Source organism: Desarmillaria tabescens (genome assembly GCF_030435595.1).
Source record: "Desarmillaria tabescens strain CCBAS 213 chromosome Unknown EV420scaffold_53, whole genome shotgun sequence".
NCBI lineage: Eukaryota > Fungi > Basidiomycota > Agaricomycetes > Agaricales > Physalacriaceae > Desarmillaria > Desarmillaria tabescens.
The window spans coordinates 112,337-127,135 of NW_026848352.1; the positions used below are offsets into that span (position 1 = coordinate 112,337).

The following is a 14,799-nucleotide window of genomic DNA, read 5'->3' on the forward strand; positions in this document are numbered from 1 at the left end:
CTTGAAGTATATATACAGGAAGCCGAAAAACAAATCAGCAAAAACGTGATAACTGTACTAAACCGTACCTTGAACATCCGTCGTTCCATACGTCCTGCTGGATATATGGCGATAAGGAAGAACTAGAAGAGAAAGAGGAACGTACTACATAGCCGAAACCACAAGACTTAGTCACGTTGTTCGTTGGGACTGAGCGCCACCTCTATGTTGGACATTGCCTGAGGTAATTGAAGGTTAACCGAGCCTCCAGTTCGGATATCGCCATCAAAAGAAGGCCAGGATGAGGAGTTGGCATGGTGAGAAAGCCAAAGAAGGAGCGAACGGAATCGAATCGGGCCGCATAGGGCCGAGCCTGACCCTTTTACGTTTTCTCGCTCTCCTCAACAAACTTGTGTCTAGGGGGCGTCAATGATTACTTCTGACTATGGTGGGCTGCTCTTGGACTCTAGTGTAAGTACTGAAAGGCTTATTCCACTCGTGATCCTTTCTAATGCCTGCTCAAGATGAAGTCGAGTCAAACAAGTCGAATTTCGAGTTCAAGATCTTAAGGCGCTTAATGGTTCTACAAAGGCCCTGTCAAGAATGAGCATAAGCGGTGGAATTGGTCCATCCGAAGCACGAGTTGAGGTGATTGAAAGGTTAGCCGTTCCCTGCTTATCCTGTTCCCCGTGCATATCGTGGTGTTGATGGCTGCCGATTCATCGCTTCTAAGACCCACAGGTTGGGTCGGAGGTTTGTGGGTCTCGAATCATGCTGTTTGTTCACGTTCTGCTATCTTCGAGACTGGAATATGAATTCGTCACCGGTCTTCTATCGACAGCGTTTCTAATGTCGGATCTTGCGGATAACATCATGGGGTGAGACGAAATTATAGTGCTTGAAATCTCCAACTCATGATGAAACGTCATGGGTCTTCTCCAAATACACCCGCAGACAGCAATAAGTCGTAATAAATCTTGACGGTGGCATGTAACTCATTTCCACAAGACACACAGAAGGATTACAAGTCATGTGCCCAATCGTTGCGTTGACGGACTCCAGGAAGGTTGTGGATTGTAGCCTAGGTTCGATTATTCAGGATCAAGTGGTCTGCTTTCACCTTCGTGTTCAGTGCAGTTATCGGTGGCTGAAGAGAGTGGAGGAGCATGATATCAGAAAAAGAAGTAGAAGGTGCGTAATTACATGCGACATAGCGAAGACACCCCTTGAACAAAGAAAGAATGCACGTGCAAACGAACGAGACACGCACTGACAAACCGCGTCTTCGACATCTTTGGCGGTGTATCAGTTAGCCATGTTTGTCTTTCGAACCAGATCAGATGGTGGAGCTCAAGATGAAGGCAGACAGTGGGATGTTTATCAGAAAGGTTTGTATGTTTGCCTCTTGTTCAAAGTCTTGTTAACTGCAGAATAAAATGCCGGTGGACAGCATAGATGCTGAAGAAGAGCTTTAGGATGCAAACGAGACGAATGGTACACCGTAGTGTCCTGTACTTCTCAAGTTCCTTGAGCTGTCCCAGTCGTACTACCTTAGTCTCACTACGTTCATCCGCAAGTTTGATGATCAGTATCGATTTTCTGGAGTGAGGGGGAGATAGGATGGTTCGAGGCGGCGCGTCAGGGAGCGGGTTCGAGTCGAGAGTTCTGCAAGATACATTTAACGTCTGGTCTTACCAGAATCGGACCGTTATCTTCCTCGTCCTTCTGTTGTACTACAAAGGCCACTGCGGCCAACCTACCTGGATCGTCCCTCGAGATATAGAACTTAGGACCGAGTCAATGCAATGGGGTCACGTAGATTGAACAGGATCCGCATCGTCCATCCCCCTGGGGCTTGGAAGTCCGCGATACGTTCGTAGGGACGACTGTATCGATCAACAGCCTATGTCGTAAGCTGGTATGAATCTGCAAGATGAGGACGGCTGCAGTTCCTGTGTTAAATGAAACTGTGTGCCTTGGGTACAGAGGAGGAGAAGAAGTTTTTACATTCTTCAGACACGGTACCGATCGCGGAGAAGCATAGAGAGTTTATGAAGAAACGTTTCGGGGACAATTTCGGTAAATTCCTCAGGAACAGGCTATGCACCGGCTTACGAGCTCCCAGATGGCTTGGAGCCGGCGACCCTCCAGTTTGTTCACCGGTTCTGCAGCTTCGTAATGCGGATCCATTGTGACTCTATAGGCGCTCTTCCTGCGTCTTGGATACCGATCAGTTTCCCCCAAATTAATAAGGTCCATTAGGAGAGACTAAGATTCGCTGAATAAAACTAATGTTGTGAGGCTCAGACGGAACCAGCCGCATCTCGTGGGTTCTGGGTTCTTGTACTGATACGGTGAACGGGGCGAATGTAAGGCTTGCGAATACTTCACAGGATACCAACGGCTGTCTACACGAATCGCGGCATTGAAAATTGACCGAGAGTCGCAGTAAGGCGTTACCCGAAAACTCGTAAACCCATACATCTTTCCAAATGAAATTTGATAAGTAAGGTCCACGAGGACGCACTAAACGTACCTGCTGCGTAGACAGCGCCAGGTGAAACCATAAACCACGAGCCTAATAAAAGTTAACCTAGTCACTTCCTATGGATTTTGTTGAGGGTTATTTTCGTACTGGCGCTAAGTATTATGCAAACCTCACCAGCGGCAGAATTTACACCATTAAAAATTGGTTAAAAGGAATAAGAACCGGTGATAGGACCGTCGGACCGCTTAGGCCGCGGCATTGTAAAGCAAGCCTTAAACCCAAATGAACAAATGCATGCGGCATGCCAAGCGCATTTGTCATTGCTTTCTGGTAAATGTGAAGGTTCAGATCTGCAAGTCTTAATGACCTCATCGTAGCCGTAAAGAGATGGTTTCTTCTCGTAGAACCCGACTCAATGGACGACGCAAACTTGGGGTTTTACGGGAAGTGGTTATCTTTTCATATCGCCTCCCCGATGACCCTGTCAGGCAGACGCAAGCTGCGAATGCATCGAGGAGATTTAAAGTGCCTACCCGGATGAGTCAAGGCTATTTAAACATTCAGACATTCCCCATTCACCTTAACCTCCAGTTCTCTCCTCGCATAGCGTTATGCCCGGCAGATACATCGCCTCTCAAGATGGAACTCGCATCTGGGCTGACGCCGCCGGTACTCCTGGGAAACCGGCTGTAATTTTTATTCATGGCTTACTCTGCTCAAGCTTGAACTGGGTCAATCAGTTCAATGACAAGCGGTTGCTGAACAATTTGTATATGGTATGCGCGGCTGTCCATTATATTTGCGCCAAGCTCATGATTGCTTAGATAAAGTATGAGGTCAGAGGCAAACGACGCTTCATAAAACGCTTGCTTCATTAAAATGTTTCTTTCTTGCCACCAGACCCGTGGACACGGTCGCAGTGATCAGCCAAAATCAGAGGAGGCGTATGTTTCTGCAAGACACGCAGAAGATTTTCACGCCGTGTGTACCGCTTTCAATGTTACTAAACCGGTTGTCGTGAGCTGGTGCATAGTTTTTCCGACTCTGTGATCCTTGATTCTGAACATTCAAATCTAGGTCCCTTGGCGGCCTTATCGTACCTGACGTCTTGTCTCGCTTCGGTACATCCCCTCTCCCCGTGGCTGGACATGTCATGCTGAACGCGGTCCCGTGGCGCTCTACGTTACCGGAGATCCTCAGACCGTTCACCATCGCCGTCCTTCCCTCGCTGTCCTCTCCACATACCATCAAATTCCGGAATGGACTGAAAGATTTCGTCACAGCATTTGTCGCCCCAGACAATTGTGGAATGGTTTCTTGTGAGGACCGGTGTGCATGGATGAACAATGCAATGAATATGGTGAGTTTTGATGTTACATCAAGGGCCCGATCTTCGGGCTGATTCGATCGAATGAAGAGCATTGCTGCCCGGACTTGTTCCCTTTCGCGGACGCAGGACGAGACGGCTTTGCTGCGGGTATCGAAGCAATTGCCGATACTCTGTATTCAGGCTACAGAGGATACCATGTTTGAAGCAGAGAGGCACGAGGAGATTATGAGGCGGAATTTTGGAGATAATCTAGACTATCGTCGGCTTCCCGGAGCGGGCCACTCTCCTTTCTACGAACTCCCAGAGATCGTGAATCCGATGATACTCCAGTTTGTACAGCATCTTTGCTGTAGTACTTAATGATGTGGATTATTTATGGCATGTGAATTCTTCCGCTGTTTTATGAAATGAATTACTTTTATGTTAATTGCTAAGATCTAAGGAGATTATTATTCAAAGCCAATGCCGTGAAGAGATAGAACCACCTGAGTCCTGAAGCTTGAAGTTTTGGCCTTTCTTCCGACCTAGTTCTAACTTCTGGAACAGCAGGGATGGGAAAACTTAAGGCTTGTTAATGCTTTGTAGGAACTCGCAGGTATACAAACGCCTTTCCTATTCAAAGGATAAAGTAGATAAGAGGGAAATATTCAAGTAGTCTTCTGGGTTCTCACATGTTTTTCAAAGCCAGATCTTTCGGAATGAATCATGAGAAGAGATGGAATCACAGCGTTTGAAAACTTCAACTCATCAAGATGATTGTATCATGACATTTCTTTATATACACCCTTGGACACGAAATAAGATGAGTCGCGACTCGCGACGCGTCGGGATCACGTGCACATTAGGGCAGGCTTTCGGGTCACGGCGGCGCTGCTTCGCCGGAGCATTCGGTTCTTTTTTCGTTTTTCATAGCATCACCATAGCATTGCTTTGTACCATTGCATCCATTTTGCCTAGCGATCCATGTGACACGGTTCCAACGGTTGTAGTAAACAGCCGGAATCAATGGATATGTGTATCACTTTCAAAGTCACGAAACTCGGAACCAATCATCATTTATGTGAGCTAATATTTGATGTATTTTCTCCCCGTTACCTTTACCCTCAAAATTAACCTTTGAGCTCAGGTCCCCGGTGGTTTCATCTGATCTAAGGACACGTATTTACGATATCACGGATCGGTTGTTATGGGTATCGTAGAAGATGCGGGCTGGGTTCAATACCGTTACGGTTCAGTACGTGTCCTCCAATATAAATAGACATTTTGGCATACACCATCATGTCGTGTTCTGAGTCTTCTGACTGATATTGACTTTTTTGTCCTAGTCAGGTTACCATCCTGTTTATGAAGCAAACTATCGCGTTGGCTTGAGGGTTGTTAGAGGCCTATATTTGTCCATCTAGAACATTTTTGTACTGAGGGCTCTCAGGGTCCCGCGGCATTTCCAAAACTGTGATCAACGGGTACGTTCAACCCAAACATTTTAGGGTCGTATTCGCCGTCTTATCTAGGTTCTGGTCGATAAATCTTCTCCCAATAGGATCCATAAAATATAAAGCAAGTTGTTCTCGAATCACCAGAGCGTTCGTTGTTCCTGAAACCCGATACTGATGGGTTACCCACACTCTTTTGGCGCTTGAGGGTTAGCTACTACAAAAGCCACAGATTACGGGAACCTATGTATACCGTGGAACTTTCTTACTTTCCTATCTGACGTCGTTTCATCTCAAAATGAGAACCGACGCCTTGTAGAACAGATAGCGAGTCATGGGTTCGCTGAACCGTGACATGATGGGGTAGCGTTGTAACTGCTGCGTTTCATACGTTCCGACCTCTGACGAGAAGGTATATGGTTCATTACCAGGTACGAACCACGCGATGCTCGTATTCTATCTTCGCTACTCGGGTGGTATCGAGTCTAATTTTAAACACCATCCAAAGGCATAAACTGGAGCCATGCGTTAGACAGTAAACACACGAATGGGGAGACCTTTCTTCCGCGGCACAGTAAGTACCTCCATCACTGCGAAGACCGCGATAAATAAATCTGTAGATCCCGAAGACAAAGAAAGCTCACCCGTAACCCCTGTCTCCATGTCCAAGCCCGAGGAAATGGCTAGATCAGCACCGTGACGACTGGTTTCCTTCCCTCCTGATGAACGTGATATCGTACTCCGTCCATTTCTTGTTTCGTCGCCATGCAGCCAGTTGAGGGAAACGGATGTAGGAGCCTCGAGATGACGTCGCAAAGCAATGCGGGAATTTACTGACAGAAACGAAGCGTTAGAGACGGCGAATGGGGGAAAGGAAAGCAACATACATGTTGCCATGAGCGTGTTGAAGTAGACTTCCGAGAGTAAGTCGGAGGGTTGAACGTGTAGTAACAAGACATGACTACGCACATTTTGAAAGGAGGCAAAATAGCGCGACAAATACCATGGACAAGGGTTTTATTGCCAACTAGCATGCATCTGAGCAGTGAAATGAGAGAAAGCAGGAAGGGAGGCTTACAGCAATAAAGGACGCCGTGGCGATGAAGCTGGGGAACCGGTCATAAAACTAGAGTAATATAGAAGTGTTGGCCATACCTGGTTAGAACGCCTGAAATAATACCTAGGTCAGTAAATTGCACGAACAGTGAAGGAAAGTGTTTTTACATGTATTGATTGTGTACAAAATGGCCCTTTCTACAATGGTTTTGGTCCTACGATCGCAAATGGCGTCAGGAATTATACGCATGATTTAGGAGACTAAACTTGAACCTAGGAACAGTCGGTCTCTTCCTGGAGAGCTGATAGCATAGACAACTCGCGATGCAGATATCTGCTGCCATGCCGGCACCGAGGGTGGTGTAGAACGTAATCTGGACCACATCAAGACATCGATTTCGCATGTCTAATCGGGAAAGCTTGAACTCACTCTGGGCTTCGGCTTTGCGATTTGAGACATATCGGCAACTTCGAAGAAAATTACCCCGATCACTAATTGAAGATGGTTTGGAGTGGAGGGCAATGAAAGGGTGAGGATGAACTTACTCATCATCGCCACTGTCACGGTAATGGCACCTTTCAAATCTGGAATCGCAAGTATGGTAGATATACTCACCGAAGGAGACGAGGGAAACGGTGGTTATAATAAACACAACACATATTGCGATCTTCTTTCTCTCTGGCGGGGTGACTTGGAGGACTACATAAGTAACGCTTGTGATCAGAAGGAGAAGACGACGTACGATGCCAGATACGTCGTATGAGGAAACTAAATGTGGGCGTGAATAAGTCTCGACTACAACCGACGCATGAAGGGGATGTACCCTTGACACAGGAAGTCCATAATAGCCTGACGGGTCACAGCGAGGAGCGGGTGAACATTAACACCAATCAAGAACAAGAAAGGTGCAGAACACGTACTGTAATAAAAACCTGGGACTGTGCTCATAACAGTCATATCAGAGACAATGTTGGTAAGTAACCGAGGCGGATGCGAACCGTATGGCCCCTGCGAACACCGTGAATATCTGACAAGCCTGGTGAACGTATCATTGCCATACCATGTCGAATGTTGGAAAATGGAGGGATCGTCAAAGTGTGTGACTAGGTACCAATAAATTCCTTGCGTAACAAATGCTTGCTGGAGCGTGTCAAGGAGCCTACATAAGTATCCGCGTTTAATGACAGCGATCAATGAAAGATGTGTGTGAAGCCTCCGTACCATAGAAAAATCACCTGGAACCATGATCAGCATGCAGACAAATGGTCTATCCATGTTTAAAACATACAAATCCCTGCATGACTTTCGAATCCTTGGGTCTATCATCGTCTTGCTTGAAGAATACATAAACTAAACGAGTTCTGACGATTAGCATTCAAAGTCGATCGAGAAATACAATAAACGCACCTTGAAAAGTTGTGATCCCATACATCCTTCAGAATGGAAGTCAAGAATTAAACTCTAGAGGAAAACATGAAGAACTGCGTACACGGCCGAAACCACCAAGCTGATAAGAATGGAGCCCAACTGCTCGTTACGGTTGAATGCCACATCCGTACTGGACATTGATAAATGTTGGACAAGTCTTCACCAAGATTTGCGCCGTTGAAAGAAGGGAGAATGGGTGAAAGAGAAAATGACATTGTAGCAACAAGGAAAGATATATCGGATGATCGGGCCGCATAAGACCGAGCCTCACAAATTTTACGTTTGGACGTTTCCTTAAGCGATTAGTGCCTCTACTTGTTGCTCTGAGTTTCTGGCCGTCCACACCAGGGTCGCACTTTCAAGTTCTAACGGCCACTTCATGACCGTAAAGGTATTGATTTTTTTACATTGGACTCAACTCAATGGAAGACGGCGTTTTCAGGAATTATCTTTATCACGTCGCCTCCACCGGTGGCCCTGTCAGGCATAATCGAGATACTATACGAATGACTAGCCGACGTGTAAGTCTAGACTACTTACTTAAACTTTTAAGCGTTCAGACGTTCTTCGTTTGACCTCCAGTTTTCTCCGTGCATTATATTGTGCCTGGTAAATGCACGGCCTCTCAGGATGGCACTCGCACCTGGGCTAAGGCTGTGAACCCTCCAGAGAAATCACCGGTCATATTTATTCACGGTTTGCTCTGCTCAAGCTTGAACTGGGTCAAGCAGCACAAGCAGCTGCTGGACAACATATACATGGTATGCGCAGCGTCGATGCTACTTTCGCCAAGCTCATGATTGCATTAGATAAAGTATGAGGGTAGGGGCAAACAATACTTCATGAATGTTCGCTTCCTTAATGTGCTTCTTCCTTCAAATAGACCCGCGTGCACGGCGGTCGTAGTAGTAATCAGTCAGGATTAGAGAGGGGTACATTTCTGCAAGACAGAGGATCTTCACTCCATATGCACCAATTTAAGTTGTCGTGAGCTGGTGAGTGCCTTGTTCCGTCTCCATGGATCTTTGGTTATAAACATTCAAACATAAGGTCCCTTGGCGGCTTTACCGCACCCGACGCCTCGTCTCGCTTCGTTACATCCCCGTTCCCTTTGAGTGGACATCATGTGCAATCCCCTGGTGCTCTATATTACAAGAAATTCTCAAACTATACACTGTTACCGCCCTTCCTCTAATGAGTTCTCCATGTCTCGTCAATTTCCAGAACGCACTGAAAGATTTCATTACCGCGGTTATTGCTCCAGACCACCTGGTAAATGTTTCTTTTGAGGATAGGCGTGCGCAATGGATGGGCGATGCAGAGAATAAAGCGAGCTTTGATGTTACAGCATGGATTCTATTCTCGTGCTGATCGAACGAGGAACATTGATGCCCGGGGTTTTTCCTTATCGCGGACGCAGGACGAGACGGATTTGTTGCGGGTATCGAAGCAGCTGACGATGCTCTGTATTCAGGATACAAAAGACACCAGGCTACCAGGAGGCATGAAGAAATTATGAAGCAGAACTTTGGAGACAATTTCGACTATCGACGACTTACTGGACCGGCCACTCGCCTTTTTACGAGCGCCCAGAAGTCGTGAATCTGATGATCCACTCCGTCCAGCGTGTTCACCGTTTATAAGGGCAGTTCGTAATCTTAATATCCTTCCAACATCCTTCTAACGCATGAATGGTTTATCAGGTTGCACTTGGGGTCATGCACGAGCTACTTTTAGGACCCAGGAAGGTCATTCAAATTCTGGATTCTCACAATGAAGCTGAGGAAGCAGCTTTATACAATTGGCCGGTGCTATTCGCACCGGCCCTGAAGCCCCACAATATCCACAGCCACCGATCATTAATACTCATGTCATGGTTCGGCTCGCCTTATCTGTGCGGTTCCGCCACGAAGAGTGGCGTAAAATCTCACACGCACACGCCCATCATTGCCTAGGATTCAAATCAGCCTAAACGACCCTGATATTTCTTTTGCTATGACTATCAGTGATGAACAGACGCCCCTCCTGAAGAAGCATGAAGACGTACATGAGCGTTTCACGAGAGGCAGGAAGAGAAGCATCGTCGCGCTAGTTTCATGGTGTGGGCTTCTACCCTGTACGTTCTTTGTTTTATGCGAGTTGTTATACATTCACTGAAAACCTGGTAGTGTTCATATCTGGTTCTTTCTTTCCTTCCGTCCCGGGTATCGCGCGAGATTTGGATTCTAGTGGACCAGTTATTAGGTTACCCGCTGCTTGTTGGTCTCCACCTGATGTCTCATGCTTGTTACCTCTAGTCTTGCGGTCAGCTTGTCGGTTCTTGCAGCGAGCATCGGTGCTCTAGCTGCTGCATCATATTCAAGTTTCTGTATGTTTAGACTCCAGATTCTCCTCCTATCGGGTCTCAGAACCTCATTAACCAGATGGGCGTCGTCCCGTATACCTCGCCAGTCTTCCGTTGCTCTGCGTGGGGTCTTTAGGCGTTGCTCTATCCCGAACAGTACCCCAACTTATGGTTTGGCGATTCCTGCAAACCTTTGGCGCTTCACCAGGCCTATCCGTCGGTGCGGGAGTTATCGGAGATATCTACAAGCTAGAAGAGAGAGGTGGAGCGATGGGTATTTTCTTCGGGGTGCGGCTGTCTAACATTATGAAGAATTTTTGTCTCTAACATTGCCAATTAGGCATGTCTCCTTGGCCCTGCATTAGCACCATTCGTCGGAGGCAAGAGAAGGCCCATCTCTAAGTGGTTCGCTAACGCATACCTATCCAAACAGGCATCGTAGCACATTTCTTCTCATGGCGGACGATGCAGCTCACCCTGGGCGGGGCAGGACTTGGTGCATTTATCTGCATGTGTCTGTTCTTCCCCGAGACGAGCCACCCAGGTGTGCGTGGTATAGATAAAATCGAAGAAAATTCAAAGGCGCGTTTCGTCTGGGTTAACCCAGCTCGTTCGCTCGCCCTCCTCCGCAGTCCCAACTTAGTAGCGGTGGTATGTGTCCAGCTGTCAAACGTTACAAGCGTAGGCTAACCGCTTGATAGACTGTAGTAGGTCTAACGGTGCTAACAACGGAATACGTTCTCCTAACAGCCTTACCATATACCATTGTAAGTGGTAAACTGAATTGGATAAATTTTCATTTCCTTGAATTCCATCCAGGGTGCTCGGTACAACATAACGAACCAAGCGTATCTGGGACTATGCTTTATCCCAATAGGTTTAGGCAACTTGAGTATGTAGCGCTTCTTTGCTATGCCTCTTTTCTGATCACGATATCTTTCGTAGTTGGCGCGCCGGCTGCAGGTCGATTTTCCGACTATATCGTGAAACGATACCGAAAGCGCCGGGGTGGAGAGTGGTATCCCGAAGATCGCCTGCGCGGCACTGTAATAGGCGCAGGACTTTTCGTGCCGCTCTCTGTCTTGGGATCTGGTCTATTAACCAAGTACGTCCCCGGCAAGGTCGGGCTAATAGCCAATTTCGTGTGTTTTTTCTTGAATGGGTTTGGTGTAACTGTTTCCCTCAAATTTCTTTCGGACATTCTGATAGGTTGGCATGTAGGTCGACTTGGTGCTTAGCCCTTCAGCGGCGTATTGTGTAGATATGATGCATTCAAGGAGCGCGGAGAGCATGGCAGCGAATAAGTGAGTCGTCGTCCCGGGTTGCTCGTTGATATACACCAAATCTCATTATATCTAGTGCATTACGATCTCTCTTTATGTCCGTACTAATCGCAGGGATATTACCCATGGTTAATACAGTTGGCGTGGTTGCCACAGACGCGATCGCGGCTGCCTTTGCTTGGGTCGGATTCCTGTAAGTCGCTTTTCAGTTCTGTGACATATTATCTGTCTAATACATTGACGCAGTATACTATGGTTAACTATCCAATATGGGGATAGGATGCGACATTGGGTTGATGTGGAATATTCGACAGTGCAAGAAAATTAATGCGGAAGAGTATGGATAGGGATTTCCTGTAGCGCTGCTATCGAGCATTAGATAGAGAAAGATACTCTCCCTGCGAGACAACATGGGCGTTGTAGTGTCATAAACATAAAGACAATTTGCTTGGAAGGAAGGAAGAAAGGAAGTAGATTCTATTAGTCGTCGGTGCTCCTGAACAATTCCGACCCGCTCTTCTGTCTAGCATGACTGGGCAAGTGACTATCATTGGTATTCTCGAACCTAAGAGTTGGTACAATTAAATCTCTATGTGGCACTTTTATTAGTCATCAATACACGCGCCTTTTCACAGCACCATGTACTCTATTAATACGGATATGCTTAAATAGCTTCACAGCACATTAGATGGTGCTCCGTTCAAATCTCAAATAACTCCACTCCGCAGTTGCTAGAGGCATTTGTTCCACACGCCAAAACTATTATACCGAATCGAAGCACTTCTCCCGACATTCGAAGGCCTATTGATAGGCGCGCTTAAACTTCGTTATATCTAGCTGCTGTTTACCCCCAGTTTTGTTCGCAATTAAGACGCGGGATGCATTGGGGCCACTTTAGCAGAGTCACGCAAAATAGAGACATTAGCATTCTCCCGTAGTTTGCGGCGGCGGCCCCTTTGCGGGCGCTAAATGTTACTCAAAATATGAATTACAGCTTTTCTACTGTCCTAACCGAGCGCCACAGGGCACCTTTCGTATTCTCCTTCACGCTTACATTAGGCGCCCCTCTTCCGCGACTGGGCATCTTCAAGGTCCGGCTCTCCACCATGTCCAAGAGTTCTTTATCATCGGCCTCATGTCCCCAAATAAGTTGCAGAGCTGTGAACTCCAGAAAAAAAACATTGTATCTGAGATAAAACACTCAATAAGCGCATCAGACCTCGACTCTGCTGCGGGTATGCCATCATGAATCGAATGCTGCGTTACAGAAGACAAGAATGTAAGCATTGTCATCTCAGCGGCTAACAGATACATTCTCTCCATAATCAAGAGAGTTATTGCCTGTGCGTGCTGAACGATGAATCGTCTCATATGTCCATGTAGGAATAGAATGAAATACTTTAAAACTTTGAGATACGAAGCCATGGGAATGATAGCTGATCAACGTAGTAGTCGATACAGCGTCCGTCCTGAGATGGCAAGCGCAAACCGAGTGAAGCGATACATGAATAATAATTGAATCGGCAGGGCTTATGGTGAATCGGGCTGGGAGGTGGTGATATTTCGAAAATGGGGAAACCGGCTGAGATGAGCCTGCGTCGGGACGATCCTGCACAAGACCGGCTTCATCCGCTGTCGGGTTTCGATGCTGGCAAACGGGAACTATGCTGACCACGAACGCATTCTCAGGGAGTGCAGCGGAGGTACCAACAGTTGAAGAAGCGTAGTACGCGAGACCTCTCCTCAGTTTCTGTGATGCACACCACAAAAAGTGAGAAAAGTTTACGAAGGATTATAACCAAATTGTATGGTATATAAACCAATATTATCTTATATAACTGGTTTATATACCATACAATTTGGTTATAATCCTTCGTAAACTTTTCTCACTTTTTGTGGTGCAAGACTTGTAGAAGAAGAAATGAGGCCTGATGAGTCGAAGGTCTTCCAGGGTGTCCATATTTGCGCTCTACTTGTTAGTCGAGCAATGTATACCGTGCGGAAGTACAGGCATTCCAGACATGCTGTACAAGTTGTCCTGGTTGGGGCTATGTACTGGAATCCAGCGACGTCGAGTACGCGGCAGCAATGCGTCTGGGTGCGGAGGAGAAGACGACATTTGTGGGCATACGACATTGAACGAAGATCTCCCAAGGGAGATTGCGAGATCTAGTGAGATAGATCAGAACGATTCTGTTTGTCCGTCTGGTAGCGTGAGATGGTAGAGTATTTGACCAGACTGACGATGTTCAGGGTATTGTAAACAAAGACCTTTGTCCAAGGTAATGGGAAAAGCAGAATTGCATTTCGTCATGTGCAACAGACTAGAGATAACAGCAGCATTGTAAGATGTCCTCCATGACGGATGAATTACCGTACTCAAAGAGTTCTTTCAAGACATTGTCCTGAAGGTTATGGATGGCGGTAAATGGCCGCAGCAGCTCAGACTGTGAATAAGTAAATGAAGCGTTGCAGCTTGCAGTTTTGAAAGCTAGCGAAACTCAGTAGGCCTCAGGACATATATCTGTTAATCCGTAGCAGTTCCTGAAAGATAATATTCGTCAAGGGAAAGAATTAAGCGGTATGGGCGAAGACAAACGGCGGAGGGTCCAGAATCTAAAGAATGGGCGAATTCAAGAAGGCAGGGGCGACGCGGTCTCGCTAGATTGACAGGATACAGCTTCGTCCAGGAAGTCTTCATAGAATGGAATATTTCACGTTGACGGAACCTAAGAATTTAGTGTCTGTTCTTAGCCGATGATGGCGGGAAGCAAGGGGACGGTCAGCGGGCCGTCTCGGTCCAAAGTAACGCGTGCATTCCACGTGGAGAGATCAACTACAACAACAGAGTACGTAGTCTCGTGAACCAGACTTAACGATCCATATGAAGAGTTGAAGTCCCTCAATCAAGAATACGCGAGTACGTTGTACCCAAAGGGCCTTACGATGAGCGTCTGAATTTTCTTGTCCCATCAGCCGGTCCCCGCCCGTCGATCCCCTTTGGATCTCCTTGTCTTTGCTGTTCTCTGCATTCCATTCCACGCCAAATTGAAAAATGTTCCTGTCATCGCGGGTTCTCGACTTACGATGCATGTTCGAGACCCTCAAACTTGTTCTCAATCTGGAGGAATCTCTGAGGGGTTCTTTTGTTCTTTAACAGATTCGACGTTCTGTTGACTACCGTAGCGTTGTAATCCTGGCCAGTACAACAAGATTGAGCGATAACATTACACAATCCTCAACTAGGCGCGACTTAGGCGAATTCAGGCTTCAAAAGTTCAAAGTTGGTAGCGGCTTGTTCTGAACAGCCTCCTGCTCGGTCAGCTCAGTGCATTAGTCAATAAATTCCTCGTCGGAATGAGATCCGTATTATGTTCTGCTCGCAGCCTGATAACTCTTCAAGCAGAGACACTGAGGCGATCCTGAAATTATTGACTACCAACAGAACCCTAACCCT

At 46.7% G+C, this 14,799-nt stretch overlaps 5 protein-coding genes across 5 annotated transcripts; 3 read left to right on the plus strand and 2 right to left on the minus strand.

Moving 5' to 3' along the window:
* Window positions 1-2,797: 2,797 nt before the first annotated feature.
* Window positions 2,798-4,195, plus strand: EV420DRAFT_1573918 (Alpha/Beta hydrolase protein). The gene is made up of 6 exons (XM_060474396.1): window positions 2,798-2,910; window positions 2,966-3,243; window positions 3,292-3,303; window positions 3,368-3,492; window positions 3,545-3,827; window positions 3,885-4,195. The coding sequence occupies exons 2-6, from the start codon at window positions 3,079-3,081 to the stop codon at window positions 4,155-4,157; spliced, it is 858 nt and encodes a 285-aa protein (XP_060325182.1). The 5' UTR covers window positions 2,798-2,910; window positions 2,966-3,078; the 3' UTR covers window positions 4,158-4,195.
* A 1,563-nt stretch (window positions 4,196-5,758) lies between these two features.
* EV420DRAFT_1648718 (uncharacterized protein) lies at window positions 5,759-7,853 on the minus strand (the record flags this gene model as incomplete). The annotated part of the gene is made up of 20 exons (XM_060478212.1): window positions 5,759-5,820; window positions 5,875-6,063; window positions 6,118-6,144; window positions 6,200-6,257; window positions 6,309-6,336; window positions 6,386-6,398; window positions 6,455-6,501; window positions 6,560-6,660; window positions 6,717-6,778; window positions 6,833-6,844; window positions 6,903-6,977; window positions 7,030-7,055; window positions 7,111-7,136; window positions 7,208-7,225; window positions 7,286-7,295; window positions 7,348-7,446; window positions 7,509-7,522; window positions 7,576-7,637; window positions 7,695-7,720; window positions 7,777-7,853. 20 exons carry the CDS (start codon window positions 7,851-7,853, stop codon window positions 5,759-5,761), a joined length of 1,032 nt encoding a protein of 343 aa, XP_060325183.1.
* Window positions 7,854-8,137: 284 nt separating this feature from the next.
* Window positions 8,138-8,910, plus strand: EV420DRAFT_1484578 (uncharacterized protein; the record flags this gene model as incomplete). Its single annotated transcript, XM_060470095.1, has 5 exons — window positions 8,138-8,236; window positions 8,345-8,476; window positions 8,525-8,578; window positions 8,599-8,702; window positions 8,766-8,910. 5 exons carry the CDS (start codon window positions 8,138-8,140, stop codon window positions 8,908-8,910), a joined length of 534 nt encoding a protein of 177 aa, XP_060325184.1.
* A 562-nt stretch (window positions 8,911-9,472) lies between these two features.
* On the plus strand, window positions 9,473-11,719 carry EV420DRAFT_994181 (MFS general substrate transporter). The gene is made up of 12 exons (XM_060484278.1): window positions 9,473-9,831; window positions 9,884-9,959; window positions 10,013-10,083; window positions 10,139-10,347; window positions 10,400-10,439; window positions 10,493-10,710; window positions 10,761-10,826; window positions 10,879-10,951; window positions 11,005-11,228; window positions 11,281-11,363; window positions 11,419-11,535; window positions 11,589-11,719. Exons 1-12 carry the CDS (start codon window positions 9,711-9,713, stop codon window positions 11,668-11,670), a joined length of 1,380 nt encoding a protein of 459 aa, XP_060325185.1. The 5' UTR covers window positions 9,473-9,710; the 3' UTR covers window positions 11,671-11,719.
* Window positions 11,720-11,966: 247 nt separating this feature from the next.
* On the minus strand, window positions 11,967-12,760 carry EV420DRAFT_1573943 (uncharacterized protein). Its single transcript, XM_060474397.1, has 3 exons — window positions 12,742-12,760; window positions 12,523-12,692; window positions 11,967-12,500 (listed from the first exon to the last, which is right to left on the minus strand). Exons 2-3 carry the CDS (start codon window positions 12,587-12,589, stop codon window positions 12,331-12,333), a joined length of 237 nt encoding a protein of 78 aa, XP_060325186.1. The 5' UTR covers window positions 12,590-12,692; window positions 12,742-12,760; the 3' UTR covers window positions 11,967-12,330.
* Between the last annotated feature and the right edge of the window lie 2,039 nt (window positions 12,761-14,799).

What these genes read in the sequence shown, in the direction of transcription:
- EV420DRAFT_1573918 (XM_060474396.1), top strand. Translation starts at nt 3,079, where the DNA reads ATGCCCGGCAGATACATCGCCTCTCAAGATGGAACTCGCATCTGGGCT. An exon ending in AAACCGGTTGTCGTGAGCTG is followed by an intron (nt 3,493 to 3,544) that starts GTGCATAGTTTT and finishes ATTCAAATCTAG; the next exon opens with GTCCCTTGGCGGCCTTATCG. An exon ending in TGAACAATGCAATGAATATG is followed by an intron (nt 3,828 to 3,884) that starts GTGAGTTTTGAT and finishes GATCGAATGAAG; the next exon opens with AGCATTGCTGCCCGGACTTG.
- EV420DRAFT_994181 (XM_060484278.1), top strand. Translation starts at nt 9,711, where the DNA reads ATGACTATCAGTGATGAACAGACGCCCCTCCTGAAGAAGCATGAAGAC. An exon ending in TGCATCATATTCAAGTTTCT is followed by an intron (nt 10,084 to 10,138) that starts GTATGTTTAGAC and finishes CTCATTAACCAG; the next exon opens with ATGGGCGTCGTCCCGTATAC. An exon ending in GTCCCAACTTAGTAGCGGTG is followed by an intron (nt 10,711 to 10,760) that starts GTATGTGTCCAG and finishes ACCGCTTGATAG; the next exon opens with ACTGTAGTAGGTCTAACGGT.
- EV420DRAFT_1573943 (XM_060474397.1), bottom strand. Translation starts at nt 12,589, where the DNA reads ATGATGGCATACCCGCAGCAGAGTCGAGGTCTGATGCGCTTATTGAGT.